This window comes from Calliopsis andreniformis, chromosome 7 (assembly GCF_051401765.1).
Source record: "Calliopsis andreniformis isolate RMS-2024a chromosome 7, iyCalAndr_principal, whole genome shotgun sequence".
Classification (NCBI taxonomy): Eukaryota; Metazoa; Arthropoda; class Insecta; order Hymenoptera; family Andrenidae; genus Calliopsis; species Calliopsis andreniformis.
The window spans coordinates 10,003,197-10,028,910 of record NC_135068.1 but is presented as its reverse complement, the minus strand read 5'-3'; the positions used below and the strand labels follow the sequence as shown (position 1 = coordinate 10,028,910).

The following is a 25,714-nucleotide window of genomic DNA, read 5'->3' as shown; positions in this document are numbered from 1 at the left end:
CCCTCTGTCATTTGCTATGCAGATATCATATATGGTACTTGTCAATGCAATTCGTACTGCAGATTGCAGTTAAATTTGCATAGTAAACGATTTCTGGGACCCCAAGGAAACTGCAATTTCCCAAATCGTTTTACATTACAGCTAACGCGAAGGGTTTCATATTTATTGTCCAATCACTAGCGAATGCGTTCAGACAAGTGCATTCGAATGCAATCACTGGAATGCAGCGGAATAGGGAGCAGTAGGCCGCGGAGGATTCGGTGTTCAATCGAAAACGATGAATCGTTGCACGTTTTATTGATCAATCGATCCGTAACCATAGCTTCTATCGTTTTCGCGCGATCAATCTGGCTTTTCGCTATAATTAGAATGAGCAGCGGTCTTCTAACTCGCCTTCTTATACTGTCAAAGTTTGGCGAATATTAGTATGGGAAAATGGAAAAAATGGGGAAGAAGAAAAATGTGGAAACGAGAAAATAGGAAAAATGAAAAAAATCGGTAAATGGGAAAATAGGGAAAATGGGAAAATTTGGGAAAATGAGAAAATAGGGAAAATGGGGAAATAGGAAAATGTGGTACATGAAAAGATGGGGAAATAGCGAGAATGAGAAAACTGGGAAGCTGGGCAAATGGAAACAATAGGAAATTAGGGAAAAAAGAAAACTGGGAAATGAGGAAAATGGGTAAATGAATATATGAAGAAAATGGGTAAATGGCTATGTGGGAAAAATGGGTAAGCGATTATGTGTATACATGGGGAAAATGGGAAAATGGGGAAATGGGAAAAAGGAGAAAATTGAGAAGCTGGGTAAATGGAGAAAATGGGAAATTAGGAAAGCAGAGAAAATTGCGAAAATAGGTAAATAGATATACGAGAAAAATTGAAAAAAAGTGAAAATTGCGAAAATAGGTAAATAGATATACGAGAAAAATTGAAAAAAAGTGAAAATAGCGAAATGGAGAGATGAGGAAACAGAGAAAATGGTTATTCCGCACTAAAAAAAATGACATAAATACTAAATAAATAGGTGTGACACTACTCACTTCTTCTACCAGAAACTAAACATATTTTTTCAATATTAATAATAATAATATATTTCTTCACTTACCTTCGAAACCACACAGGGATGTCCGAGGAGCGCAGCCTCTCGCCGAGCGCGAAGCCTCGAATGGATCACAAGAGCGTCGTCGGCGTCGGCGTCGGCGTCGGCGCCGAAGACAGAGGCGCTGTGAACCTTCGTGCCGGCGCCACCCTGTTGAAAAGCGTCTCGATCTTCCTGATGAACGGCCGCAAAGCCTCCGTCAACACCAAGAGGCTAACTTCCGGTAGCCCGAAGCACGAGCCGAGAAAAAGGCACCGCAGAAGAATGCCGGACGCTGGACACACTAGGAACTCTGTGCACACTGTCAAGATCATCGAGTCGTTGAAAAAGAAGACCAGATTCTCTTGGCAAGTTTGTGACGTCGTCTCAAAGAAAGTTTGTGCTATAGATTTTCAAGATTTTCCAAATTCCGTGAAGGAATATAAGACTAACTTAGTTTTTAGTGTTCTGGCGTTTCTGTTTTCCCTCGATAAAAGTTCATGACTTGGAACCAGTTAGAAGATCAGTGAATATGAGAAACTCGTATTCCCAAAATGTATTCACGAGAATCTTATAAATTCCTACATTTTTTATTAGTCCCAATACTAATTCTTTGAGTTTCACTGACGTGTAGGCAAAGGATCACTTAAGCTTCCACTCGCGCACTCTTATCACGAACAAATGACACTTGACTCTATGAGGACAAAACAAAGACTGCACCAAAATCTCCAGGTACTGTTTCTTTTTCCTATCAACAGCTATTTTGGGGTCGTATAGGAGTGGGGCATTTTGTCTCTACCTGTGTCAGGCCCTTGCATGCCCCTTGCTGATAGCCTCACGTCAGTGTTTACAATATGTGTTCAACTGATTAGTCCACTGTTCCCTAACACCTCTTGACCTCAAGAACAAGTATCGTATAGTTATAAAATGTCTCCCCACAGTGCACTTTAAGAATTTTCTTCCCCCACTTAAAGAGCTAGGTCCCACTTAGGCCTGTGTTATTGTCCATAAGTGACTACAAAAATTCTAACTTAATTGCCACAGGTCAGAATTGGACAATCTCTGCAAGCTGTACAAGAAGCTTACCAATTCGAGCCAGCAACAAGTAGGGCAACCGTTTATTATTGCTAGGAGGCAGCAATCGAGCCAGGCTATAGAGGTAGGACACTCTCAGCCACTGCTTCAAATCATAGCAGTTCTAAGTCGCGTGCGTGGACCTGTCATTTCGTCTGCTCTCAAACATGCGATGCACACCATTTCTTGTGTGCCTGCGTTCAGTAAACTGCCACTTTCTAGCCATGAACTTCTACGTCAATTATAAGCCTGACAAGTGCTGTTGGGGGAACTGTAATTTCTTGAAGAGGGAAATCTCGAGGGATTTCATTCTAGAATACCTTTTATGTTTTAAGACCAATCCTCAATGAATTTCTTATGAATTCTTGTTCAGGGTATCGACAGGGCCATTTTTCGGGATCTCCTGCACAATACATTCAAAGTGATTACTGAGGACGCGTTAGTCGAGCGCATATTTTGCTGCTGGGATCGAGAGAACGAAGGAATCATCAGGCTAGAACCTTGGGTCATGGGTCTGGACCTCTACCTCCGTGGCAGTTTACGAGAAAAGATCGAGTTTTGCTTCAAGGTCTACGATCTGAACAACGATGGATTCATCACGAAGGATGAAATCTTCCTATTGTTCAAGTAAACAGTTCCCACTATTATATAACATTTAGGGTACCAAAAGGATATCTATTATCTCAAAACTATACAATTTTTGTAAAAATGGCACTGGAAAGTTGCTGAAAATTGTTCTTTCATAATTTCTTGTTTTATTTATGTAGGAATTGTTTAATGAAGCAACCTGGGGAGGAAGATCCTGACGAAGCTGTCAGGGATCTGTCTGAACTGGCGTTGAAGAAACTAGACGTGGATCGAGATGGGAAGATCTCTTTCCAAGATTACAAAGTGGCTGTCTTGGAGGAGCCCCTTCTCCTAGAAGCCTTCGGGCAGTGCTTAGCCACGGAGGAAAATTGCGCTTCTATTTTATCTACTTTGCAATGAATAAGAGTAATCTTGAGAAATATTATATTCAGGATTTGTAAGGAAATGACTTTCTTCTTCTACTTCCTCTAAATCTCATATCTCACCTTAATCAGTAGAAGCCACAAGATGCTAGGTCCCTAATTATATGTAAATACTTGTTAGAGTTTCACCAGTCATTCATAGAACAGCGTAGAGTAGAACCTGTTGCATAATTCAGTGAAGAACAGCACTTTTTCGTAGAATCATGCAGACTTCCGTTTTCTATACAATTCGACAGTGTGTGTTGTGTATGCTGAATAATGTATGTGTGAGTACGCTGAATCACTCGATGTAAAACTAGGATAAAATAAAAATAAAATGCATTAGATCCACGTGCAATACTTTCTGCATTGAATTGTGTTTAAAAATAATTACAAAATTGTATAATACTAACTTGAAGGGAATCCATTTGCGAGGTTCGTAATCATGGCACCTGCCGTTTATTAAAAACAAATTCGATAGTAATCATAATTACAAACAATAATAATATTAATAATAATAATATAATAATAATAGCATAATTACAAAATACGCTCGATCTGGCTTTCTTACAGCGTGTTTGTTGGATCAGTCTTAACCCTCGGATTACCAAGCATCGAAATCACCACGCAGCGCGCCAATCGCTTCCCTCCTCCCCACTCTCTCTCTTCCCGCGCTCCGTTTGAAAAATATCGCTCGAGCGTCGATCCTCGATCGATAACCCGAAGGCTAATTAAACTATGAAACGCTTCTAGAGGTATGTTACAGTGATGTAGGGGTTTCTTTCTTCACGTAAATCGAAAAAATTGACTTCTCTCTGCGCGCGCAACAAAATATCGGCTTCTTCGTCGCGGTACTTCCGGTTCCAGGGACCCGTGCCGCGACCTCAAGGTTCCTTTCTCGCGGACACACACGTGTGTACCTTTCTCTGTGTGTATATATATAATATTCATTTATTTCATTCTTTTTTTTTTTTAATATATATATATATTCTTTCATTTATATATTTATATATTTATATATCTGTAATAATTAATATACACGCACGCGGTCCGGCGTTCACAGAGTGTATCGCGAGTCGATCGATGTTTCTTTGTACGATTATCACTTGGAACAAGGGGATGAAAGATCGCTTCGGTTGTACCACGCGCATCGGACCCTTCATGGGGAATTATTTCGCAAAATATGAGCGTCAATCGTGAGCGTCCTTTTAATCGTAACGAAAAGAGTCAGAAGAAAGCGAGGGCACTGAAAAGTCCGATTCCCGCGTGAAGTTTATCATATGCTTGTGTCAACGACGACTCCCGATACAGCCTGCAAACATTGTAATATTCGTAAACGCGCTCCACGGAAACGAGCGGGACTTTTATGCCGCGAATAAAAAATAAACGATCCACGTTCGTTTCGTCAGAGTGCTGAGATCTGCTGAGGGTGTGTCGAACGACTTTCGTCCATTTTGTGACCGTGAAACTAGCAGTCAGATAAAATACTATTTCGTCTTTTTACATGTACATATGTATAGTGTGTGTGTATATATATATATATATTTATATTCATATACGTATATCGTTAATTCATCAAAGTGGGAATGACGATTTCGTATCTACGTCCTTTCCTCATCGTCACTACGGTTTCGTTAATTCTCGTTAACATGTCTATCTTGTAACTTGAACGTTCACGTCCCTCGTTTAACATACATATACTCTGTTTTCTATTTTTTTTTCCAGTTTTGTCGTTTTCTTCGATCCTTCTCCACTACCTGTTACCGCGGGCTATCGTTTAAAATATTTAACTCGAGATTCTACGACAAGAAGAGAAAGTCTGTTGCAGATGGCCTGAAACGGTACTGCCTCGGCTGTCAAAATAGTATCTTACCCACTTCTAGAAACTAGACAACGAAGATTCGAGGAGGATAGACGCGATTTCATCCGGTTTTTAGGCACTTAAACGTCGGGAGTAGTGTGGGAACCTTAAGGTGGAGGTCCATCGAACGCCAGCTATTTCTTATTTACAGTCTTGATTGAGACGCGTGTTACAGCTTTCAGAGGGGGTTGAAGGTTTCGACGAGCAACGTCGCGTACCATTTACCAGAAACAAATTAGAATTCCTTTTTCACGTTGGGGACCCAAAACTGTGGAGGTCGAAATTTATTGCGTCCACTGTACCTTTAATGTACAGTACTGTACCTTTAGTGTACAGTGGACGCAATAAATCTCCATCGATTCTTCCAGAATGACGTAACTTGCGGGATGACGTTTTTAGGTGGCAACGATATGGACGTGGCTCGTCTCGACGGAAAAAGTAACTGGCTGCGCGATACCTAGCTAAAAATAAGCACGAGAGAAAAACAGACGCATCGGCAACTCAACCACATCGACAAATTGAAAATTCGTCTCGCGTCTGCCCGACTGATGCAGGTCGGACACACGCGGAATTTTACTCACACGCAGCATTCAACGCGACACCAAATACGCTTACGTTTCCTATCGAATAATTGATTCCTTATATGCGTACGATATACATGTTACGTATAAAAATCAAAACGCACGGTTACAGCGGTAATTCGCGAGCGAATATCGATTAATAGCGATATTCGATATAAACAATAGTCGATGACAATGGATGGTGCTAAACCATATCAGCGACGTTAATGTTAACGAAACAGAAATTTATGATAAACATTAGTACAATAATATGCGTACATAAAAATGCCTTTACATTCGTTCTTTTTTTTTTTTATGCATTTGTTATATATTCCACGCGTTCTTTTGTTTTCCGATTTAGTCTTTTCTTACGCTCGATACACACTTATATACGTTAGGTGCACAATTTTATAAAGTTAGAACAATTTTGTCAGTTTGCAGGATTTGTATTTTTTGAAGCAATGAGTGTAATTTAAGTTCTTGCGCGAAGTGGATGTGCACAAGTTGAGGTTAGTAATATTTCGACACATTTCTCCTACTGAGATTCGTTGAATTATATGTTAACAATACTTTTCGAATATTTCATCGTGAAATTAAAACGGGAGAAATGTGTCCAATTGCAGGTTGGACTGGCGCGTACCCACGTGGCGCAGAGAGCGAAAAGTTCCTAGCTAGGGAATTTCTTCTTCTCTGTCCTGCAGGAGTTCGATCAGAATTTGCTTCAATTTAGTGAGATTGGGGCTGCTAGTTTCAATAATTCTTGCAAATTGACAAAATTTCTTTAACTGGGGATCCATGAAACATCTAGTATAATATTTGCGCCGAGAGGTCGCAAAGTTAAAGACTAGCAATTATGATTCTCTTAAAACACTACATCGTAATTAGGTAAAACCGTGGTGACCGTCGACACGGCTGATTATCCTACAATTATATTACTGATAAATTCTGTTCATTTTTTTTTCTTTTTTACTAAAATATAATTATCATGGTATTCTGTGTTTCGCCAGTAATCGCCTCGCGTTTCGAAAAGGAAAAGGGGACTCCCTAACTCTAAATATCGAGGATCGCAACAACGACGCGCCATCATCAATGAATGAGGTCAGTGAATGTTAAATGCTGAAAGAATGTGAATATCAAGAGTAAAAAACGAATGCATTGATCGAAGTGAGATTACCCTAGATTGTCAAAATTGTGTACATAGTGATTAGAAACATTCTTCGTCGGGGATTCCGTCAGTCGTCCCGTCAAATGCAAGTAAAAGTCTTATCGCTTAAGAGTTAGTAAAAAATTACAACCGCGTGGCACTTCCCTAGGCCACAGTATTTTGAGCGCATAAAGTGTAAATCGACGTCTAAAAAATATCGATAAAAAAGAGAACAGTAGGAACAAAGTAAAAACGGGCAGTAGTCCAGCTGGCTGGTCAGTTTTCGAGTCTTTTGATCGATTGGCAGTAAGAGCAGTAGGCAGTGTTTCAACGTTATGGCGTCGCTGTGGCGATCCTCGCGGTCTGCGCATGCTCGCAGGTGGCGCGACGAGTTAGGGACTTTCGGGCCTCGAGTTAGGGTTTTCTGAAGATAGTTAGCGATCGAAGGGGGATCGAAAAATCGAATCGCCCGCCATTGTTTGGACACCGACTGGCACAACATCCGGAATAAAGAGACTATTGCTCCGCGCCACGATTATTTTGGCAATTATTGTACTCTCCTATATTTACATATCGTACAGTAATATACAGTAACTCCACTGTCTACCTCGTTGCTTTTCCTCCGAAAATAATACGGGGCTCGTTAAAAATCCGCCTCCTCCTCTCGTCATCAAAATATATATGCAAATTAGACAGCTTTTGCTCGCGTGCATCCTGCTGCTCGATTGGGTAGCGTTGCAGGAAACAAGCCAGCACTCGCAACTTTCTTGGAAAATATACATGTACATATATATACGCATGTGTCATCCTTTTCTTGAGTCTCTCGCAAGAAAAAAATAGCTCTGTGGGACGAACACATGGGACGACCGCCTCAATTGCGCGGTCGTCGATGGAGAAGGGGTCGAAACGTGAAAGAAATCCAACGGAAGAGAAGAGCGCATGTTCGAGTCGCCTATGTATACTCGCAATAACTAAAATCTAGGGAAATTACCCGCAGCAGATGCGAGAAGTGGCTACATTTTTCACTAACTCAATTTTTAGTAAAATATTCCTCCTTTTTCCTTAAATAAAAAAATCAAATAGATTGTAAAATCTCTGTACAATATTTAAAATTATTTTTTCTATTTAAATAACAAGGATTCCCTTTCTAGGGTATAGGTTAGTTGCAATGGGGTGACCGTACCAGCTGCGGGCTAATATCCCTAGAATTTCTTAATGTCCCTAGAGTCTCCAATCGACAAGAAAGGCAAAAAGAACCAGAAATATCTCCCAATTATTTAACATTCGACCATTTTCAACTTGTTCAAGGGGTGAATCGACTCGACTGTTATGTGTTGCGCTTAAACGACCCGGTGATCGATTTAAAATATAGATTATGCTCGCATCGAATACAAAAATACAACTCTCGGTGGAGATCAACGGGCGCACGAAGGGCCGAATTCGGCTCTGTGCGATTCCTCTCGATTGTATCGTCAACGATTTTTGCGATATAAGTGTACACGAACACACACAAACACTTATGATTAAACTGCGGATTTTCATGCATTTATGGGAAATTTAAATATTAAAGAAAATACAGATTCCAGATAATCTGCAAAAATACACGAAATATTAAAACTAGAATACTCGTATGGTAAAACAGATCTTTGCTTATTTTTCAATACTTAATTAATTTTGTAAGAAAATATGTAATTGCATGAACATCCGCAGTCCACTTATGATACACATGCTTAATCCCCTCAATGCAGAGAGCACTGTATGTGGTACATCAGTCGATAACATTAATCAGCATCGAAAGAATTAAGACCTACGATACTACTGGAGTCCAGAGGATATCCTTAAGGATACCCATGTCGTCTGGGAATTGAGCCAATTTTCGTTTCCTCTGAGAGGAACGACAGTAAAAAAATAACTTTTCGTCCCCTTAGTGTTTCATGTTCGCTTCTGGACTGACAGTGGATCGCTTGGCAGCCTGACTGCTCGTTCAAGGCTGATGCAAGGTTATATATTCCTTTGTTTTGTTTACTATTTTGAGGAAGCGATTGGCTGAGGTGTCATTGGCTTCTTTCCGACGAATTTTTTAGGAACAGCCTTCCAGTTTTTAGAGTCGATGAAGAACCACTCAAACAAAAATATATTTCAAATTTGTCAAAAATATACATCCCTTATTCCCTTCCAATTATTTCCGGCGAGATCGACGAAACTGGACAGCTGTTCTTTGTATGTAGAACCATAAAACCGTGATTTCTAATCTGAGTAATTGTACGTCGATTATGGCAATACAGAGATCAAGTGAGTGATTTCATGCAATTTCCCTTCAGCCAAGTACTTCCCCAAGCAACGAACGCTGTAATTTGCTAGCAATGCCCCTGAAAATCGAATGACTCGCAAAGTGGCGACTATATGCATACCCTAAATGCGCGTTTTTAATCTTTCCCTTTTTTCCTCGTGGTTCTGCAACAATTCCCTGCACTATGCTCGTCTGTTCAATCCTCTGTGAACGAAATTCTGCTTAAACTTCACTTCACGCATAAAAGTTTCTTCAAATTTAAAAAGCCCGCTATTTCTAACCTCTGAAAGTAAACTTGTTCTAGAAGATTTAGAGAAGGATTTACGAACAAATATCCTCGTGCAATTCCCCTTGAAATATTGTATAGTGCAAGAATATTGCGTCCCCAGAGACTTAATAAACGAACCAAGCCACCCCACGTCATCTTGAAACGACGAACGCTCGAAGCACTAAAAGCACAGGCGGCAGACGCGCATACATGGAGGTGTGTGTTTCGCGAGTGTGTAAAGTGTATCATATTAAAATACAACTCTTGCGACTCTTCGTGTCTCTTTTATCTCGCCCTCCTCCGCACGTGAACATTATCCACCTACCATTTAATATTAATAATTAACGTTACCCTTTGTCGTCTCCTCCGTTTCGTCTTCAAATCGTCTAAAAATATGTCCTATATATCTTCATCCCCATTTTCTCTCTTTCTCGCTTTCTATTATTTTTCCCCATTCAGACTTCCACAGACATTTCCACAAGAGACGAATGTCGTCGCGATGCCTCTTGCATCTACGGTTTGCCTACGCCTATGTATATTTGAGAGTGAAACACGGACGGTAGTGCCTAAGAGAAGCTCACCCGAGATCCGAGGACCCCGAGCGCCGAGGAAACGGTGCATTCGTTTCGGTATCGATCGTCTTTCCAACTATTTTCCCGCCCCAGACGCGTCAGAGGACTTTGTCCCTTCGAAATCAGCATTTTCTCCTTTGCTCTTTCGAGTGTACATAGTCCCTGATTTGAATCCTTTTCTAACCTTACTTTATACAGTATTTACTTGTTACCAACTCGTAATTCAGTGCAAACAACGATTTCAAAGAGAAAAGGAAATGTGTTTTTGAGGTTAGGCTACGCGATGGTGACTCTTTCGTTCGTTGATGAAATTTGTGTGCATCGTCAAAGTGAGAAAATGTGAGAAATTTTGAGAAATGAAGGTTAAAGTGACGAGCCTGTAACGAGGAAATACTGTAACCTCAATTTTTCATGACCCTGTGGAAGGCTAATGCCACACCAGATAATTTAGCAGATAATCGACCAGAATAATTAGATGGTATTTGCGCTTACACACCAGCTGAATACACCACAATTCCGCACCCACGCAAACACTCCTCCTTTGCCTTCATCCGCGAGAAAATGGTCGAGTGGAATGATCGACAGTTTCACTTTCACAGACAGTCCTTTCATCAGCATTCTGGGATCGATATACAGCCACTGTTCTCCGCGTCTGCCTTCAATTTCTTCGACATTAGCCAGGAAGAGTTCCGTTCCAACTCTCCCCTGGACACTCGAATACACCTAGTGACAGTTTCTCTCGAAGAAAAGTAAGCTCTCCCGGTGGTCACCGCACTACGGTGACCCCAGGTCAAAGGAACGTTCTCGTGAATCATGGATACCCATTCTTCTATGTGGGCCACCCTGGCCCATCGCGATACACTTGTTCCAGATGAACCTCGACACAGCCTCCGTGGCCCTGCACCGCCTCCAACTGTCCCTTCTGACTGCGAAAGGCGATTCACGTGAGCACCAGTATTGTCGCTTCTAGATATCGAGTCGACGGTTCTCGGTACCGAGTCCTCGTCGCCCAAGACGCTGAAACACGCCTAGTGGTTGCGAACAAGGCTTAAGGTCATGGTGAACGCGACAGGATCGACGTCGACCGCCAGTCTGACTGATGGCGTGCCTCTATCGGCGGCTAGGGACACCCCGAGACTCCAGCCTGGCTCACGACGCTGGATTCAGGCCTAGTTTCGTGGTATTCCATCGAGTGGGCCAAAACCCTTCACAAGTAATCGTTATCGACTGCTTGCGCGTCTTGGGACTTCAGGGTAGCCATTTCCTCCACTGTACCCTCCTCCACTTCTTGCTCCTCCACGAAATTGATGCTCCCAGCTTTGTACCAGACCACTATGTCCACCACGAATGCCAGGATGAGGATGCCACCCGTGGTACCTGGTGGATGATGTCAGAACTTGTTAGAGGACAGTGAATTCGATTGCTGAGATGTGATAAGAGGTTTTGGAGGACTCTCAAGTAAGTCTAAGGGTATGTACGCACCATGGTAGAACATTCTGAAGACGTTGGAGTCGTAGAGCCAACAGGCGCCACGTTCGCCGCAAGCGTACTCCCATACCAGACAAGCGGAGTCCACCACAGCACCATAAACGATGGGACATGGAACGTTACCTGGAAGCAATAGGTCACTTGAATTCATGCTCAAGTGAAACTCCGTAGACTCGAGTGGGAGCGGATATTGGAGTCCACGAAGCTCCACATGCGGAAATCGATACTCAATCCTTGCTGGAAATAATTCTCCACGAATAACGCTGTTATTCGGTCAGTCACTCGACTGTTCCGAGCAACGTCAAATATACTGCCGTATTTGTGCTTGTGGGGTCGTGTTCGTGACACATCGTTTTCTATTTTCACCAAACGACCGCGAGCACAATTGACAACCGGGAGTTGGACTTATTGTGGAAGGAGGACTCAATCCTTTTCACGGCATAATTACCAAACAGGCCAATGGCGAACTGTATGAGCCCCAGCGCCATCGCTTTGTCCCGCGGGTCGACGCATCGCAGGATCAGCAGCATGGAGCCCACCTCGCTGGTTGAGTGGATGAAAACGAACACCGAGAACAGGACCATATAAACCCAAAAGTTACTGCACTCGAGCTCGCAGTAACCGATCGACGCAGTACTCGTTGGTTCTGGTACAGTCTGGTTCGTCCCGATGCACTGGCAGTTGTAAAACTGTAAAACCGCGAAACCGGGATTATTAAGGCGACTCTGCTGGTGTCACGTGATGGCGAGTGCTGTGGTCTCGGCAGACCTTCGAATCAAGTACTTCTGAAAGGATGTCTAAGTTGGGAATTAATTGGTTTCCATGTCTGTGATAGTGATCGTTCCTATGGGATGATTATTTGATCAACTTTATGAACTCTATGGACTATGCACATCGAAAAAGCTTGACTGGTGATTAAGAGTAGGGAATCCGAAAACGAATCCCTGGGATCGCGGGGAAGTTCAAAGAACTGGAAACGAAATGTGCCGAGCCAGCACGTTTAATCGCGAAAGTATCGACTGGGACTGTTGCGCAATAAATGAACCATTGTTTCGTTCAGACGAATAATGTGATTTCGTTCATAAATGGCAGAGCAGCGAAACATTCTGGCCCAGTTGCATGCTACTGTCACCGACAATTACGGACTGTAGTTGTTCCAATGCGCTATATATCAATATCCTCTCACGATGACGTCATTGAGTGTGCACAATCGGGGAAGGCAGCCAGTGGAATGGCGAAGGAGTTAGTCAATTACAATTATTGAAGTGTCTGATTATGGTCACACTTTGGGGGTACGTATGTGGAGCTCTATACTCACGAGGAAGTAGATGAACCTATGGATCTACAGACAATGATTGAAATCTCATATTCCAAGTGTACTCACCGAATCTACCTTGCCATCAACGACCGTGTAATTCGAGCAGCCCGCGTGACAGGCAGAAAAATAGGTCTTGCCATCAGCACCACAGATTGGACTGAACTTGTTCAGGTCGCAGTTACAAGTGGCATCGCAGGTCGGCTCGAAGCTGGACAATCTGCAGACATGTCATTCCATAAATTATTAGACTCCATGTCTATTCAAGTCTTCTCTCAGTGTCTGGGGAAGTGAATCTAGTTTCGGCAGGATGTGTAGCTTCGCAAACACAGGTTACAGAGGAGGATCGAACTTACCCGTTGGAATGTGAAACGAGACCAGCGAAATCGTCCATTGGGCAGCCTATGAACATCAGCACACCCATGCCGATCGCGTAAATAACTGCCGTGAAGGCGATCCAGGCTGCGACGGACCTGGCGTTAGGCTTCGCCCTCAGGATAAAGACACCGCTAATGATGATACCCAGACCCATCACTAGTATACCGCCAACACCTATGAAAACGCATACCAACCCCATACAAACGGCAAAATGCTCTAGAATAGTTATTTCTATTCATTAACATGTACATTCCACATATTTTTTGTCACAAATACATAGACACAATGTCGGGGCTAACACCCCCAAAAACGGGAAAACAGGACTAGACACTGTATGGCTCAAGAATAGGATTCTGTGTTCCATCATCTTCGAATAGTTGGAATATTTCGACATGGGTAGTCGAAAATTCGAGTACTGGGCTACCATTGGTCAGGTGCCAGTGGCCCTCGCGTGTCTATTGGTAGAAATTACCTGAGATCATGTTCGCATGATGAGCAGGCAAGCGAAATTGGCTCTCGAGGTACTTGGGCAGGAAGGTGTAGAGGCCAGCGATCGGTAGGATGTGCAGCACGCTGCTGGCCGTCCGGAACATAAGAATGTCGTTCTTCAACAGCCTCTTCACCGCTTTAGGGAAGTCTGCAACAGGTAGAGAGAAGGCGAGAGGTGTAGCGACCGCGTGCACCGTCCACGACCTCCAGCAGCACGATTTACATGAAGCTTGTCCACCGTTCCCATGTGTTCTGGCCAGTGGTGAAATTGACAAAAAAATATATTATACAGGGTGTCCAAAGGCTATTGCTTCCTTTAAAAGCATCGCAAGTCCTCTGTCGGAACTCGATAGATCCGAGGTAAACAAGGCTGATCGATTCTTTGACGATTATGATCTCAATTACGCGCAACCTGCTAATTAGCTGACGATCAGCTTCCTCTCTACTGTGTTCCTAAGGGGAACGAGAAAATGGGAAAAAACCAAGAGTGCTACACGTCGCGGTGTGAAGGAAACGAATGCCGATCTTGGACCTGAGGCAATAACAGTCTTGTGATGGGTCCTGTTTCCGAAGTCCCTTGATAAGAACACGTCGACTTCGTCTTTTAATCTCCCCGGTAGTCCCAGTCGGAGTCTCGATTATATAGTAATTCATTTGCATTATACCGAGGTAAGTTAACCTGTTTCTCGTTACGTCCAGTATCTTTATCAAGATCGTGAGGTTCTCTTAAACGATGCCGATGGGAATCGTATCATCCATCTACTTTCACGTTCTGATTTTCATTACTATTATCACGATTTTTTATACGCTTCGTTAAATAACTCACGGTTTTAAAGCTTCTTCTATAATTGAGGAAGACAGCTAGCCTGATGAAAGGCTGATAGTACTCTGCCTCCAAGTTTCTTTGAATTCCTCACGCGAGCCACCGATGCTGGATCGATTCTAAAAAGCAAGGCTCGTACTGCAAAAAAGGAGGAATGAGTGGAGAGAACAGAGGAACGATGCACGCCATGGCGTTCGTGCAAGGTTCCCGTACGCGAAACCCTCAGTGGAAACTGGCATTAAGAATGTCTAGGACTGTTCTAGGCTTCCTGGAAGCCGAGGCTAGAGTCGTGGCAACCCCGCATAGAGACGTCCTGCAGACCATGAGTAGACAAACGTGACTAACATTGCACTCCGTGTATTATCGCGACAACCCCGCAGCAGCCACATACAGGGTGGCCTCTAACAAAAGGATGACTCTAGGGTCAGTAACTTCTCGCAGCACAAGAACACTAACTTCTACCACAGTACTACCTAATCTGAAAAAGTGATACCATGTGAGAGATTATAGGATATCCCAGAAATTTTGATGAAGAACGTTGCTCCAGACATTGGACTATTCGCTATACTCTCGATGCAAAAAGTATTTTCATGCTTTCTTTGATCTTACTTCTGGCTAGTTGAGAATAACTACGCAAGCCTACAGCAAGTAGAGGCTCTATGCAACAACAATTCCTCTCAGTTACCTAAAAATGATACACAAAAATCTCTCTAAAGTGATACGCGTTCAGACCTAACCTAGACCTAGACTAACCTTCCTCAGCATTCCTGACATCCCGCACGCGGAAGTTCCCGCTAAATTGATCGCGTCAATAATTTCGCCATTTTCAAGCCTCGAGAGGCTACGTGAGGTTTAAATTTCCACCTGCAGGAAACTGGAGACGAATGGAGCGTCTAGAAAGGGCTGGAGGAAGCGCAGAGTTTCTCAAAACTCGCGCGGAAAGATCGTAACGAGGGGCCCGGAACGTGTCCGGATTTCTCGTCTTTCCGGTGCGCCGCGCGTGTAGGTGGGAGCAAGGATCGGCGGTTGTGTGGACTCCCAGGGCCCGTGTGTGCGTTAATAATGATAACTGACCGAGTGGTGCACTAGGTGGGGCAAGTTCACGGTCACGCGTCGTGCATAGCGCTCGGTAGGCACGCGCGCGTGCATTTCTGCGTGCATATACGGCCCCGTGTTCTCCTCTGTTGTGGATCGCAGGGACTTATCTCAGCTGAGTGTCTGTCTGACGTAAAATGTGGACATAAGCTGGAGCTGGCCGAGATCTAACTCAAATGCAATTTAGACCTAACCTGAACTTGGGCTTACAGGCATACATCAGACCTAAGCCAGACCTAACCAGGTCAGAAACGCGTATATTCTGCGCAGTGGTGTTGTTCATGGGACCTTGGCGGAACGAACGCCTTAGGTGGAGTTTCTCAATCCTTGCGATTTGGAGATCGTGTTTTGATCCTCGAGCAAGAAGGGAAAGGAGAGAAAGTGGAAGGTTGTTAGTAGAGATGCAGTCGGTGGTAGAGCTATGGAACAAAGTTATTTTTAAACAACGTGTACGACGCAATGCAACAGAGATGCGCACGTGCTACACTGGAACGTACGAGCTCCATTATCGATGCGACTCGTGTCGCATTTTGAGCAGCTGCCTCTTTCAGGAACAACGCTCACCGACGTTGTCGGTCAAGGATAAAGAGCTTTGAGAAGCTGAACATCGCGTCGTTAGAATTTATGATCTCCCACTGCTATCGAAAGTGAAGAATAACGACGAGCATATATCGAGTAAATAGTCAAGAGAAAACTGTGTTGGAGCAGTTCCCCAAGATTCAATATTTTTCTGTCAATCTTTGCTCCAGGCTGTACATGCTGCACGACCTTCGATCGAAGCTTCCAACGAACCGAACCAAGAATAAACGCACGAAGGGTCGGCCCTTCTGCTCCGTCTGGACGCGAAGGGTTCCCAGAAAAGGGCTCTATCCAGAAAGCGTCGGCCTCACGATCGAGTGAGCAGACGCACACTCACGCCCAGATCGGGCCACCTAAATTCGTCATTGACCTTGACTGCTCGAGCTTCACGCTTCAAATATCATATTATTGGCCCGTCCTTTCGCCCCGATAGACATCCGCCGAATGCATAATGCTCTTATTGTTTCCGATGCGAAAACCAATGCGTATAAATATTTCTATTGCCAGGCGGCGACTCGTCGGTTATTCCATTTAATAATTGGAGAATCGCGAGCTTATATCGAACAAACATTATACTATATCTTGTTATTAAAGGACATTTTGCACCATCAAAACTGTACAAATAAAAATTTAAAGAAATAGTCCTCAGGTGATATAAGCTTTCTGCGAGACTATAGCGAGTAGTTGCTATATCTTTAAATCCTGTTCCCTTGTTTTATTACAGGAAATAAATTTAGGCTTCTGACAGTGTTTACGCGACGAAGATCGTCTGCTGCTTGGAACGAGACACGTGCAACATTGTGACCGTGGATCACCCAGCGAGCGGATAACGCGAGGGCTCGATTAAAAGAAGGCCTCGTGGAAGATCGACGATACTTTTATCTCTCCCATCGAATCTTCCCGGGGCAATTTCATGGACCAGCCACGGAACACGGGGACGCGGAATGGCTTACGGGAAACCATAAAATCAAATTAAACTGCTCTGATCCGTGGGCCGAGCTTAAACACCGGCCGCTATTCCTTGGCTGACGAACAATTCGCGTCGCCACGATAAATCAGGGCTTACCTCGGAGACTGGGCTTTTTCGCGTCCGGCCGTTTCGGCGGTGTCCTGCTCGCGGGCAGCCGCGTCGGGAACGCGAACATTCCTATGCTGACCAGCATCAGCATGGCGGATATTAGCACCAAACCTGAAACACCGAATTCCACCCTCTTTTTTCTCTCATACAGACTGGCTAACCAAGTTGCTGAGAAGTTGATCCGGTTGGGACCAACTATGTTGGAGCTGGGAGGGTACGAGGAGGGAGAAACATTCGGAACATGGAAGTAGAAGGCGATCCAAACGGCGTGGACTCATGGGGTCTGGGAAGCTGATGGGGAAAGAGGTTCAGGAAGAAATTTTGGTTACACAGGATTCAGCAATCGCTCCTGAATTTGTCTCTCTAGATGAAGGAGAGCTGGACTTACCAAGCCACCATGCGCCGACCCATCTGGGATCTGTCGGCGTGATTTGAGGATTCGCTGACAAATCCGCGTAGATCATCGTACAGAAAGAGCCCAGGATGAACCCTAGGGCTGGACCCAGGATCCTCACACCGATTGTGATCGCTGCAACAAAGTAGGACCTAATGCAGCGAGGAAGGGTACAGAAGACCTCACTCGGGGATTTAGAGAAAAAGATTCTGGGGACTTGGTGAGTAACAAATTTAAGAAATTAAAATCAAAACTTAGTTCTAAGGTCCTCGAGTCCTCGAACAAATGATGGAAGAAGCGAATACCTTGTCTAATTACTGAAATGGTCTGACTCACCAAAGTAGAGTGGGCTTTCCCTGCTAGCCACGTTATCATCGATGTAGGGGATGCCAAGGGTGTTGACTGCTGTCTGACCCATACCAACCCCAAGCAAGGAGACAAAAAATATAGCCAGGACCACTGTAGTTATTTTGCTCTGTATCATCTGCTCCGTCTTGAAGTCCCCCTCGCAGTAGTTCAGCGCATTAATCTGTGACGGCGTCGTGGACGAGATCCACCTTCAAAATAGAAAATTCAGATCACGGTAAATCGAAGAGAGCGTTATTTATAAGTAAAAGTCTGTACATGGGAGGGCATTGAGCGCCAGCAGAGAGTGTCCTATTTACAGTATCGAGGCGCGATCGATGGGGAAATGGGTCAGAGAGAAATTGCATAATTTCGAGAACGCGCTGGCGCTCGAACGGTGTCGAGAGCTTCGAGGCGTGCGTGAAACCGGTGTGCAACTGTGTTACGTTCGAATTTAATGCACGTGTCATTGATTGGATGAAGAAAATGAAAATTCATGTTTCTGAAAAATGGCAGATGACTGACCCGTCCAGCGTGGTGTTCTCCGACCTGTCCTGCATCTTGCAAAGGTTCGCGGGTATTGGGTTCGTGTTGTTGGACCCACCGCGCTCGCCCCTGGGTCCGACCCCACTGAAGAGCATCTCGTTCTGATGGATCAGCTGTTCACCGAAGATGAAATGGGGCATTGAGCAGGTGAACGAGCTCACCGCGAACAGGATCATGCCCCAAGCGATCCATTTGGGCCGGTGGCCTTGGCCCCCGTAGTACGTGAGCAGCAGAGAGGAACCAATCTGCCCGATCTCCGTCGCTGACATGATGATGCCGGTGGTCTTCGACTGGATCTGGAAGACCTTCTCGATCGTCGTGATCACGGAGACGAAGTAAGTGTAGTACATGCCCTGGAGGACCTGGAACGTGACGCAACCCAACAAGTTAGCACGGACTCCACCGCTCGCTGACCCTTCATGACTCTTGAGACAAAGTCGACTGAAGTTCACAGGGGAAAGGATACTCACCCAGGTGATGCAGAACGTGACCAAGAAGGCCTGCTTCGTGGCGAAATACTGGAGCCAGTGTGGCCTGCAGGGACCCCAGCCGCAGGACACGTCCGCGTCATCGAACTCCGTGTGAAGGCTGCTGGATTTCTCGTCAGACATGATCAGCTTCCCATTTTCCGTCGTGCCGATCTCGTGCAGCTTCCCGTTCGGTATCGACCCATTGTTATTGTGCTGCTTTCCGCAAATTAAGCCGTTTCCGTTCGCCATCTTCGATGGGATTATCGTCAGCGCCTCGACGTTCCCATTCGCCAGGATCTGCGTGTCCTCCCCCGCCATTGTCCCCAGGGGATGAATTGGCACTCGGCTCATTCACCTGTCTTGCTTCTACTCCGTTCTACTATTTAGTCCGGATTCTACCACGTGGGAGGACCCTCGCTACTGCTCAAGCAGCTTGCATTCGACTGGTGAACCTGCAATCAGAATGAAGGACTCTGGTCAGTTTGAAGGTGAATCACTTGGTTTGGTAGCTGAGAATGTTCCCAATTTCTAGTATATGCTAAGTTTATCCAAGTTTGGCGGAGTACAAATTGGAATTACCGAATGATATGGTATGGCATGGTATGGTACGGTATGGTATGGACACCATTAGTATTTCATTGCCGTTATTGGCACTTTCTCGACGATTTCCTATCCCTTGTTGGCTTCGCCAAAAAAAGAACAGTGGCAGGAAGGTGACCGGGAATAAATCGTCAAAACCACAGGCTCGATTTATCATCGGTTCGGAACGCTTTCAAGATGCACTTTGTATTTTTAAATGTCTAACTTATGTGCGTCACAGCATTATTTATAACGGCGGTCTCCCAGGGTCACCTACCGACTTTCTCCGAAATCGCGATTGGCTTTGTTCCACGACAAATTCAATTTCCTGTCGACCTTTGGCGGCCCCTCCGGCTTCGAATTTTGCTCGCTGTATCGGAAACTGGACGGAGGAGGAGGAGGGGCACGGTAGAAAGCAGTCGATCGCCAGTCGAGCACCTTTCTCTCTATGATTGACAGAAGGGACGTGGGCCGTCTGAAACGTCCTGTAGCCAGTAGTCCTCTCACTTTCATCGGTGCCCGACTTTCCTCATTTCCCTCGCGTTCCATCGCACCGGCTATCCTACCTATGCGGTTTTCACTGACAGCGAGTAGGAGTCTGCGGGCTGGAGCGCGCCCGCTGCCACATACCGGGTGTCCCAAAAGAAAAACCCACACGCTGTCACTCCACTACTCCCGTTACAATCGAAAGTAGAGACCCAATTTTTTTCCTCGGCTCAGCTCGACTAGAACGAGAGACGTTGACAGGCATTACTCAATGCTCCGGCGCTTTCTTTTTATCGAAAGCGCGTAGTACTACGGTCAGGTTGGCTCTACGATTAAATTTGATTCGGGGGAGCAGCGAAGCCTCCTGTCGAATGGATTCGCGTGTGGTAATAAAGTCTCGGGCCTGGTGCATGGCCGCGTTTTATTTGGAAGTTAATTGGCCGTGCACGGTGACCGACCTCCGAAACACTCTCTAAGAATACGAATGTGTTTACGGTGCAGTGTCGTTTCAGGACGCCATTGACCCGTTAATGCCTCGTGTCGTGCTGCACGGTGTATTCCACGCGCGTAGGGGAAACAACCTCCTCAGTGGCGATTTATCTGACCAGGACTCGCGTACGTTCGCAGAAATTTACGGGTCCCTGTCTGCTGGGAGATTTGGAGGGAATACAATTGTGATTCAAATTTTATTTTTTTGGGAAGCAATTTTTATGTTATTTCTATTTAGCATCAAAAATTGTGAGGAGTCAAATAAAAATATTTAAATTTTGAATATTTCAAGATTCAAAAATTTGGAAATTCGGGAATTTTAGTACAGGAATATTTACTGTAACTGTATATCCACGAATACTAACAGTAATTGGTCTCAGCAATAGCTGCCAACCTCAACCAATCTTGGCTCTTGAATTCCCTAGGAAAAAAGTTCCTAGGGACCAAGAGGATGAAGAAATTCAATTAGCAGCGAACTTTCGAAGGAGGGCAATGTCGACACACGTATCGAAGCCACAATCGGAATGAAAACGAAAGGGCTCTCGTCGAACTCCCGTGTCGACTCTCTCGAGCGAAGCCAGCGCGCGTGCACGATGCCGATGGCGAAACCCGCTGTTTTGCCGATCGTAAATCTTTTTCGAACAACCAGGTTTGCGAAGTGAAAATCTTCGCGGCAGCCTTGATATCCGCGATTCCGTCGCCCCGCCACGGATGCCGCGTCGATGAATCACGGCCCGAAATCATCCTTTTTAATCGCCCCCCATATACACACGTTCGAATATTTCGCAAGAAATCGGCTCATGAATATTCACGCTAAATTTTCGGCTCGTCCACGGAATCTAATTCCGAATATCTCTTAGGAGAGGCGTTCTTCGCTGTTAACATTCCTCCTGTCTTTTATTTAGCCTCGAACGCTTGTCTGTCGCCGACAGGACGATTCCGGTTCGAACAGCTCCGTTACCTCTGTTTGTCTTCGAATCTCGACTCTCGATTATTCATGCTCCATCCGAAATATTCTGAACTTTCTAGATGTATTTTCTACTGCAGAGTTGGTCGATCAATTTCGTTTGCCTTCTCTATCTGTATAGTTTAAAAAGTAACTAGGTGTGCTAGTTACTTTAATCTATAGGTTATGATCCTAGAGATATATCTCTGTTGTAGCGCATTTTGCCTATAAATTTGGATGGAATACCGCAAAGCTCAGTTCGATAGATGTTAAACGGTGTTAGGGCGTGAAGAAATCGACGCGACGAGAGGTTATGGAATTCTCTGCCGCAGTTTCTCGTGGCCAATTAGGAATTCCTCGCGTATGGCGATTTCGTTGGTGCGCGCGTTTCATAGGCACCCGTGGAACCGGCTGTGATGCAACCAGAAAAGAAGTTTCCGGTAATAAATCGCCGTGGTATGCTGCCGTAGGCTTGAATGGAGACTCGAATGTCTCGTAAGAGTTCTCGTGGATAGCCCACGTGCTCCTCGCGGTGCTCGCGCAAGCTGTACGCGTCGCTACTAAACTGTCTTCCTATTACCGACCGATACTTTTTACCGTTACGCGAAATTACGCTGTCGTCGATGTTAGAAACGCGTTCCAACGCGAAGATTGATCTTTGGAAGGGAACAGAGTCGCGAGAGGCCACGTGCTGTGGACCTTCCCGCCAATGGAATTAAATGGGGCTTAATTGAATTTGAATTTTTCTGAGGTGGCGCAATTGGCGTTTGCCTCGGAATGATGAGGTTGGAATTGCAGGGAATAATTATCCGGAAATCGATTACCGGAGGACCGATTTCTCTGAGTCTTAGTAATCAAATATTTTTGCGCTGGTAATGGGAGGCTCATTTCGTTCGGATGATCGAATATTACTAGGTAGAATCAGTCAAAAAATATGTATCTTGCACTCTAACACAGAAGCAGTGATAATTTGATCGTTGGGAAACCTAGGCGGAACGCGTGGAACCAATTATAGGTTAGATTGGGGTATAGGCAATGTTACTAACGATGCGTTTAAATTAGCGCTAAATTCAAAAAAGATATTAATTTATGATTTTTACATGATGTTAATTAACACTAGGAATGTGACTCTTAGTAAATAACATACAAAGGTATACGAAGATAAATGGTATACACATTTTTTGGAGGTTAGAATGTGTTATCCCTCTACGTATAACGCTCATTACACCTTCACTCAATTCCATTGAAAGCTAGCAACAAGGTTGTCTGGCTACTTGCAAGAGGAGACTGTAACTTGGACTTTCCAGGTCACAACCTGCCCTTGTTGCAACATTTAAAAACCCTCTGCCATGATTCAATGCAAGCTGTACCAGGTCGACTACTCTAGATCTTGGTCAGAGGGAGTCTCGATTGTCGCAATTGGTCCCGATTTCGTTCGTATCATTGCAAAAAGATCGGCGTGCTGGCTGGGAGACAGAATGCACGAAACACCTGGGGACACAGACGAGCCGCTTACACGTACACGAAAACGGCGGCGTTTGTCAAGTTCCAGCAGCATTGCGCCGGAGAGACTTGGTCTAGGTCGCCTTTCACTGTCCTACTGACGTCTCGTGGTTAGTTGGTTAGTTGCTCTATTCTACTACGACTACAACTCAATGCCAGCGTGCAGCGCGCTGTCGTACAGAGCGACCCAAAAGAAGCTGCCGCCTCCGGAAGGCCAAGCACGTGATGCGCTGAGGAAAAAGCGAAATTGGCTACTTCATTTCCTGCTATCCTCAGCTTTCTTGCTGTTTATCTACATATTGAGTTCCTTACTTATTAAAGGTCGGACTTAGCCTTGGCTAGGTTAGGTTTGGCCAAGTTTGGCTAGGTTAGGTTTGGCGAAGTTTGGCCATGTTTGCGTGCACTTTAGGTTAGATTTAGGTTAGGTTACTTCTTGTCACAGAAAAATGCTTGAAAGACCAACAAACAGTATAAGAAGGTCCAGAGAGTACGAAATCAAAAACGAAGACAAAGAACACGTTGATTCTTCCGCGTCTAATCATCCTGTCGGCCTTCGTGAGACAATGTGACTGCTTCTGTATTCGCGATACATTCTTTGCCACCTCTTCACGGTCAGCTGATTTTTCGAAGCACCTTTTTGTCCCCAGCGATTTGTGTCAGAGTCCAAGAAGCAGGGCGTACGGAACAACGCCTCCATAAATCGAAAAACGCATCGATTGCCTCGCTTCTTATGCGGTCACATTTTTACAAGGAAAATTGATATCTAGGGAGCAAGAAACAGGGTATTTTAAGAATTGGTTGATCCTCAAATATCCTTGTTCAGGTAACCCAATTTTTCGTCCACTTTTTCTCTAGGGATAACACAGTCTAGATAAATTAAAGAAATAATTTCGAATTTCCCGCCAAGTGTCATCCCATTAGCGATGAATTCCCTAGGACAGTCAGCCGCCATAATTCGTCTTGGGGAACCCCCTATCGCTTTTCTCTTTCGCAACAGCGAGAGATCTCGATCCGCGTGGCTGAAAATCAATTACGCGTCGCCATCGATTTTCCTGTTAGCGTTTCTCGCGCCGATAAGCGCGCAACGACGCGAAACCAGCGGAGCCCGCGTGTCCCGTTGCGAGCCACTTGTCTAGGGGCGCGGTCCGCGATCTTTCTCCTCCTCTTCTGTCGATCGAGTATCGATCATGACATTTTCATGGCATTGCGCGGGGGAAATAGATTCCTATGAGCGAAAGAGACCGTGGCAGGAGTCGGTCTCGAAGTCTGTTTCCCACTCGGATCGATTCACTTTCGATCGGCCGCGTGTCGCGGATCCCTGGCGAATGCCCCCAAGAAAGTAAAGTGGAAAGCAGCAAGATTTATATTCCACTTTGATGTTCCCAGCAAACTCGTTGAACCTGATCTTGAATCTGGTTTACAGTGATACGCTCACATGCACGTGGCGCGGCCTCCGCTCGACGCTGAAGAATAATTCGAGCCACTTTTGCGGAACAATAAATAATAAACGGCGCTAAGAGCCGGCTAGAACGGGCGAGAAATGATTTTAATGGCTCGCGAGTTAGGTGTAACTCTCCGGCTCGTCCTTTTTGCTCATGCCATCAATCCCTGATTGCTGTGAACCGATAAGTGGATCTGAGGGTGAATTGAAATCGTTGACCCTTTGCTCTGATAATGACGATTAATGTGTTTCGAAATTGGAACAATATTACAGAGACTATAAGAATTAAAAATGTTGGATATATTAGAAAATTTAGAATTGTGAAAATTAGAAATTTTGGAAGCTGGAAACATTAAAAATTAATGAGCACGAAATAGTAGGAGATTCAGTTTTCTTTTCCAAATGGCCACTTAACAGGTTCTAATTCCTATTGAAGCAGTAATTATATAGCAGCGCTATGGAGGACAAGCAGCAATCAAGCGAGGATGAAAGTCACACACCAGCGTGGCTGTGTCTATTAAATCACGGGTGTCGTGAAAATCGAAAGCAGCGAAAGTAATTCCCGGAGCGGTGAACAATGGGGATCCCCGATCTCGATCGCGTCCTGGAAAGCACTAAGAGGAGTAGAGGCAATTTTCCAGGTGAAAATCCACCTTTTATGTGCTCCTTTCTCCAGAACAGTAATCTCACAGCTGAGTTGTTTGTTTCTGTAGAAGATGACTGTTTGATCCCAAAGGTCAACACTTGCTGCAGTTTCCTACAATACCGATAGTCTCTATCACAGGAATGATCAACAGGATCTACGTTAACCTGACAGAAAAACCAAGCTCGAGCTAACTCGATTTTCCTGGCTCTCATGCTCACAGAGCAACAGAAATTTAATGAAAATCGAAGGAGAGAGGAATCGAACGAAAACAAGAGTGAAAAATGAGCTCAGCCGTCATCTGCGCGTGCGTCATCCCCAAAAGAAAGCAAGAGTTTAATGGAAACTAGAACATGAAAATCATGTCATTACATCAGCGTAAGACGACAACGAAAGTCAAAGTTTCTTTTGCTCCTGGACTAGATTCACGTAATTCGACGCATGATAAATGTCCCTTCTTCGCGCTTCATTGATCAGTATTGGACACTAGTTGCGCCTGCGCCTAGTGGTTCACGACGATTTTCGAAATTTATGCTATAGTTTGGACTTTAATAAGCCGGCGTACTGATACAGCTTGTAATGATAGATAAACGTCGTGATATTAATAATGGCCGTTATATTCATGGCGGCAATAAACCTCGCTGGGAATTATGGGTAATAAAGGCTCAAAGGTTCGCTTTTTGCGCGCTGACTTCATATTGACTGCCTTCCTTCCCCTGGGCCCGAGATCTCGTTAACATTGTGTTGCGGTGGTGATACGTCACCTGGAACCGCTGAAAACAGGAAA

At 44.7% G+C, this 25,714-nt stretch overlaps 2 protein-coding genes across 3 annotated transcripts in view; one reads left to right on the top strand and one right to left on the bottom strand.

Moving 5' to 3' along the window:
- Window positions 1-1,127: 1,127 nt before the first annotated feature.
- Window positions 1,128-3,143, top strand: LOC143181718 (calaxin-like). The gene is made up of 4 exons (XM_076382269.1): window positions 1,128-1,450; window positions 2,127-2,241; window positions 2,530-2,783; window positions 2,924-3,143. Exons 1-4 carry the CDS (start codon window positions 1,128-1,130, stop codon window positions 3,141-3,143), a joined length of 912 nt encoding a protein of 303 aa, XP_076238384.1.
- Window positions 3,144-11,036: 7,893 nt separating this feature from the next.
- Oatp74d (Organic anion transporting polypeptide 74D) overlaps window positions 11,037-25,714 on the bottom strand; it is a 71,885-nt gene continuing 57,207 nt past the window's right edge. For both annotated transcript variants that reach the window (XM_076381857.1, XM_076381856.1), the window contains 11 exons: window positions 18,841-19,292; window positions 18,350-18,732; window positions 17,816-18,036; window positions 17,474-17,614; window positions 17,074-17,196; window positions 13,494-13,658; window positions 13,000-13,195; window positions 12,713-12,863; window positions 11,777-12,017; window positions 11,323-11,451; window positions 11,037-11,217 (listed from right to left, as the gene is read on the bottom strand). In XM_076381857.1, coding sequence (XP_076237972.1) covers window positions 11,048-11,217; window positions 11,323-11,451; window positions 11,777-12,017; window positions 12,713-12,863; window positions 13,000-13,195; window positions 13,494-13,658; window positions 17,074-17,196; window positions 17,474-17,614; window positions 17,816-18,036; window positions 18,350-18,732; window positions 18,841-19,191 — 2,271 coding nt within the window. In that variant the 5' untranslated portion in view covers window positions 19,192-19,292 and the 3' untranslated portion in view covers window positions 11,037-11,047. The remainder of the gene's footprint in view (window positions 11,218-11,322; window positions 11,452-11,776; window positions 12,018-12,712; window positions 12,864-12,999; window positions 13,196-13,493; window positions 13,659-17,073; window positions 17,197-17,473; window positions 17,615-17,815; window positions 18,037-18,349; window positions 18,733-18,840; window positions 19,293-25,714) is intronic.

Coding starts and splice junctions, on each gene's coding strand:
- LOC143181718 (XM_076382269.1), top strand. CDS start 1,128: ATGTCCGAGGAGCGCAGCCTCTCGCCGAGCGCGAAGCCTCGAATGGAT. Junction 1,451..2,126: donor AAGAAGACCAGATTCTCTTG/GCAAGTTTGTGA, acceptor TAATTGCCACAG/GTCAGAATTGGACAATCTCT. Junction 2,242..2,529: donor AATCGAGCCAGGCTATAGAG/GTAGGACACTCT, acceptor ATTCTTGTTCAG/GGTATCGACAGGGCCATTTT.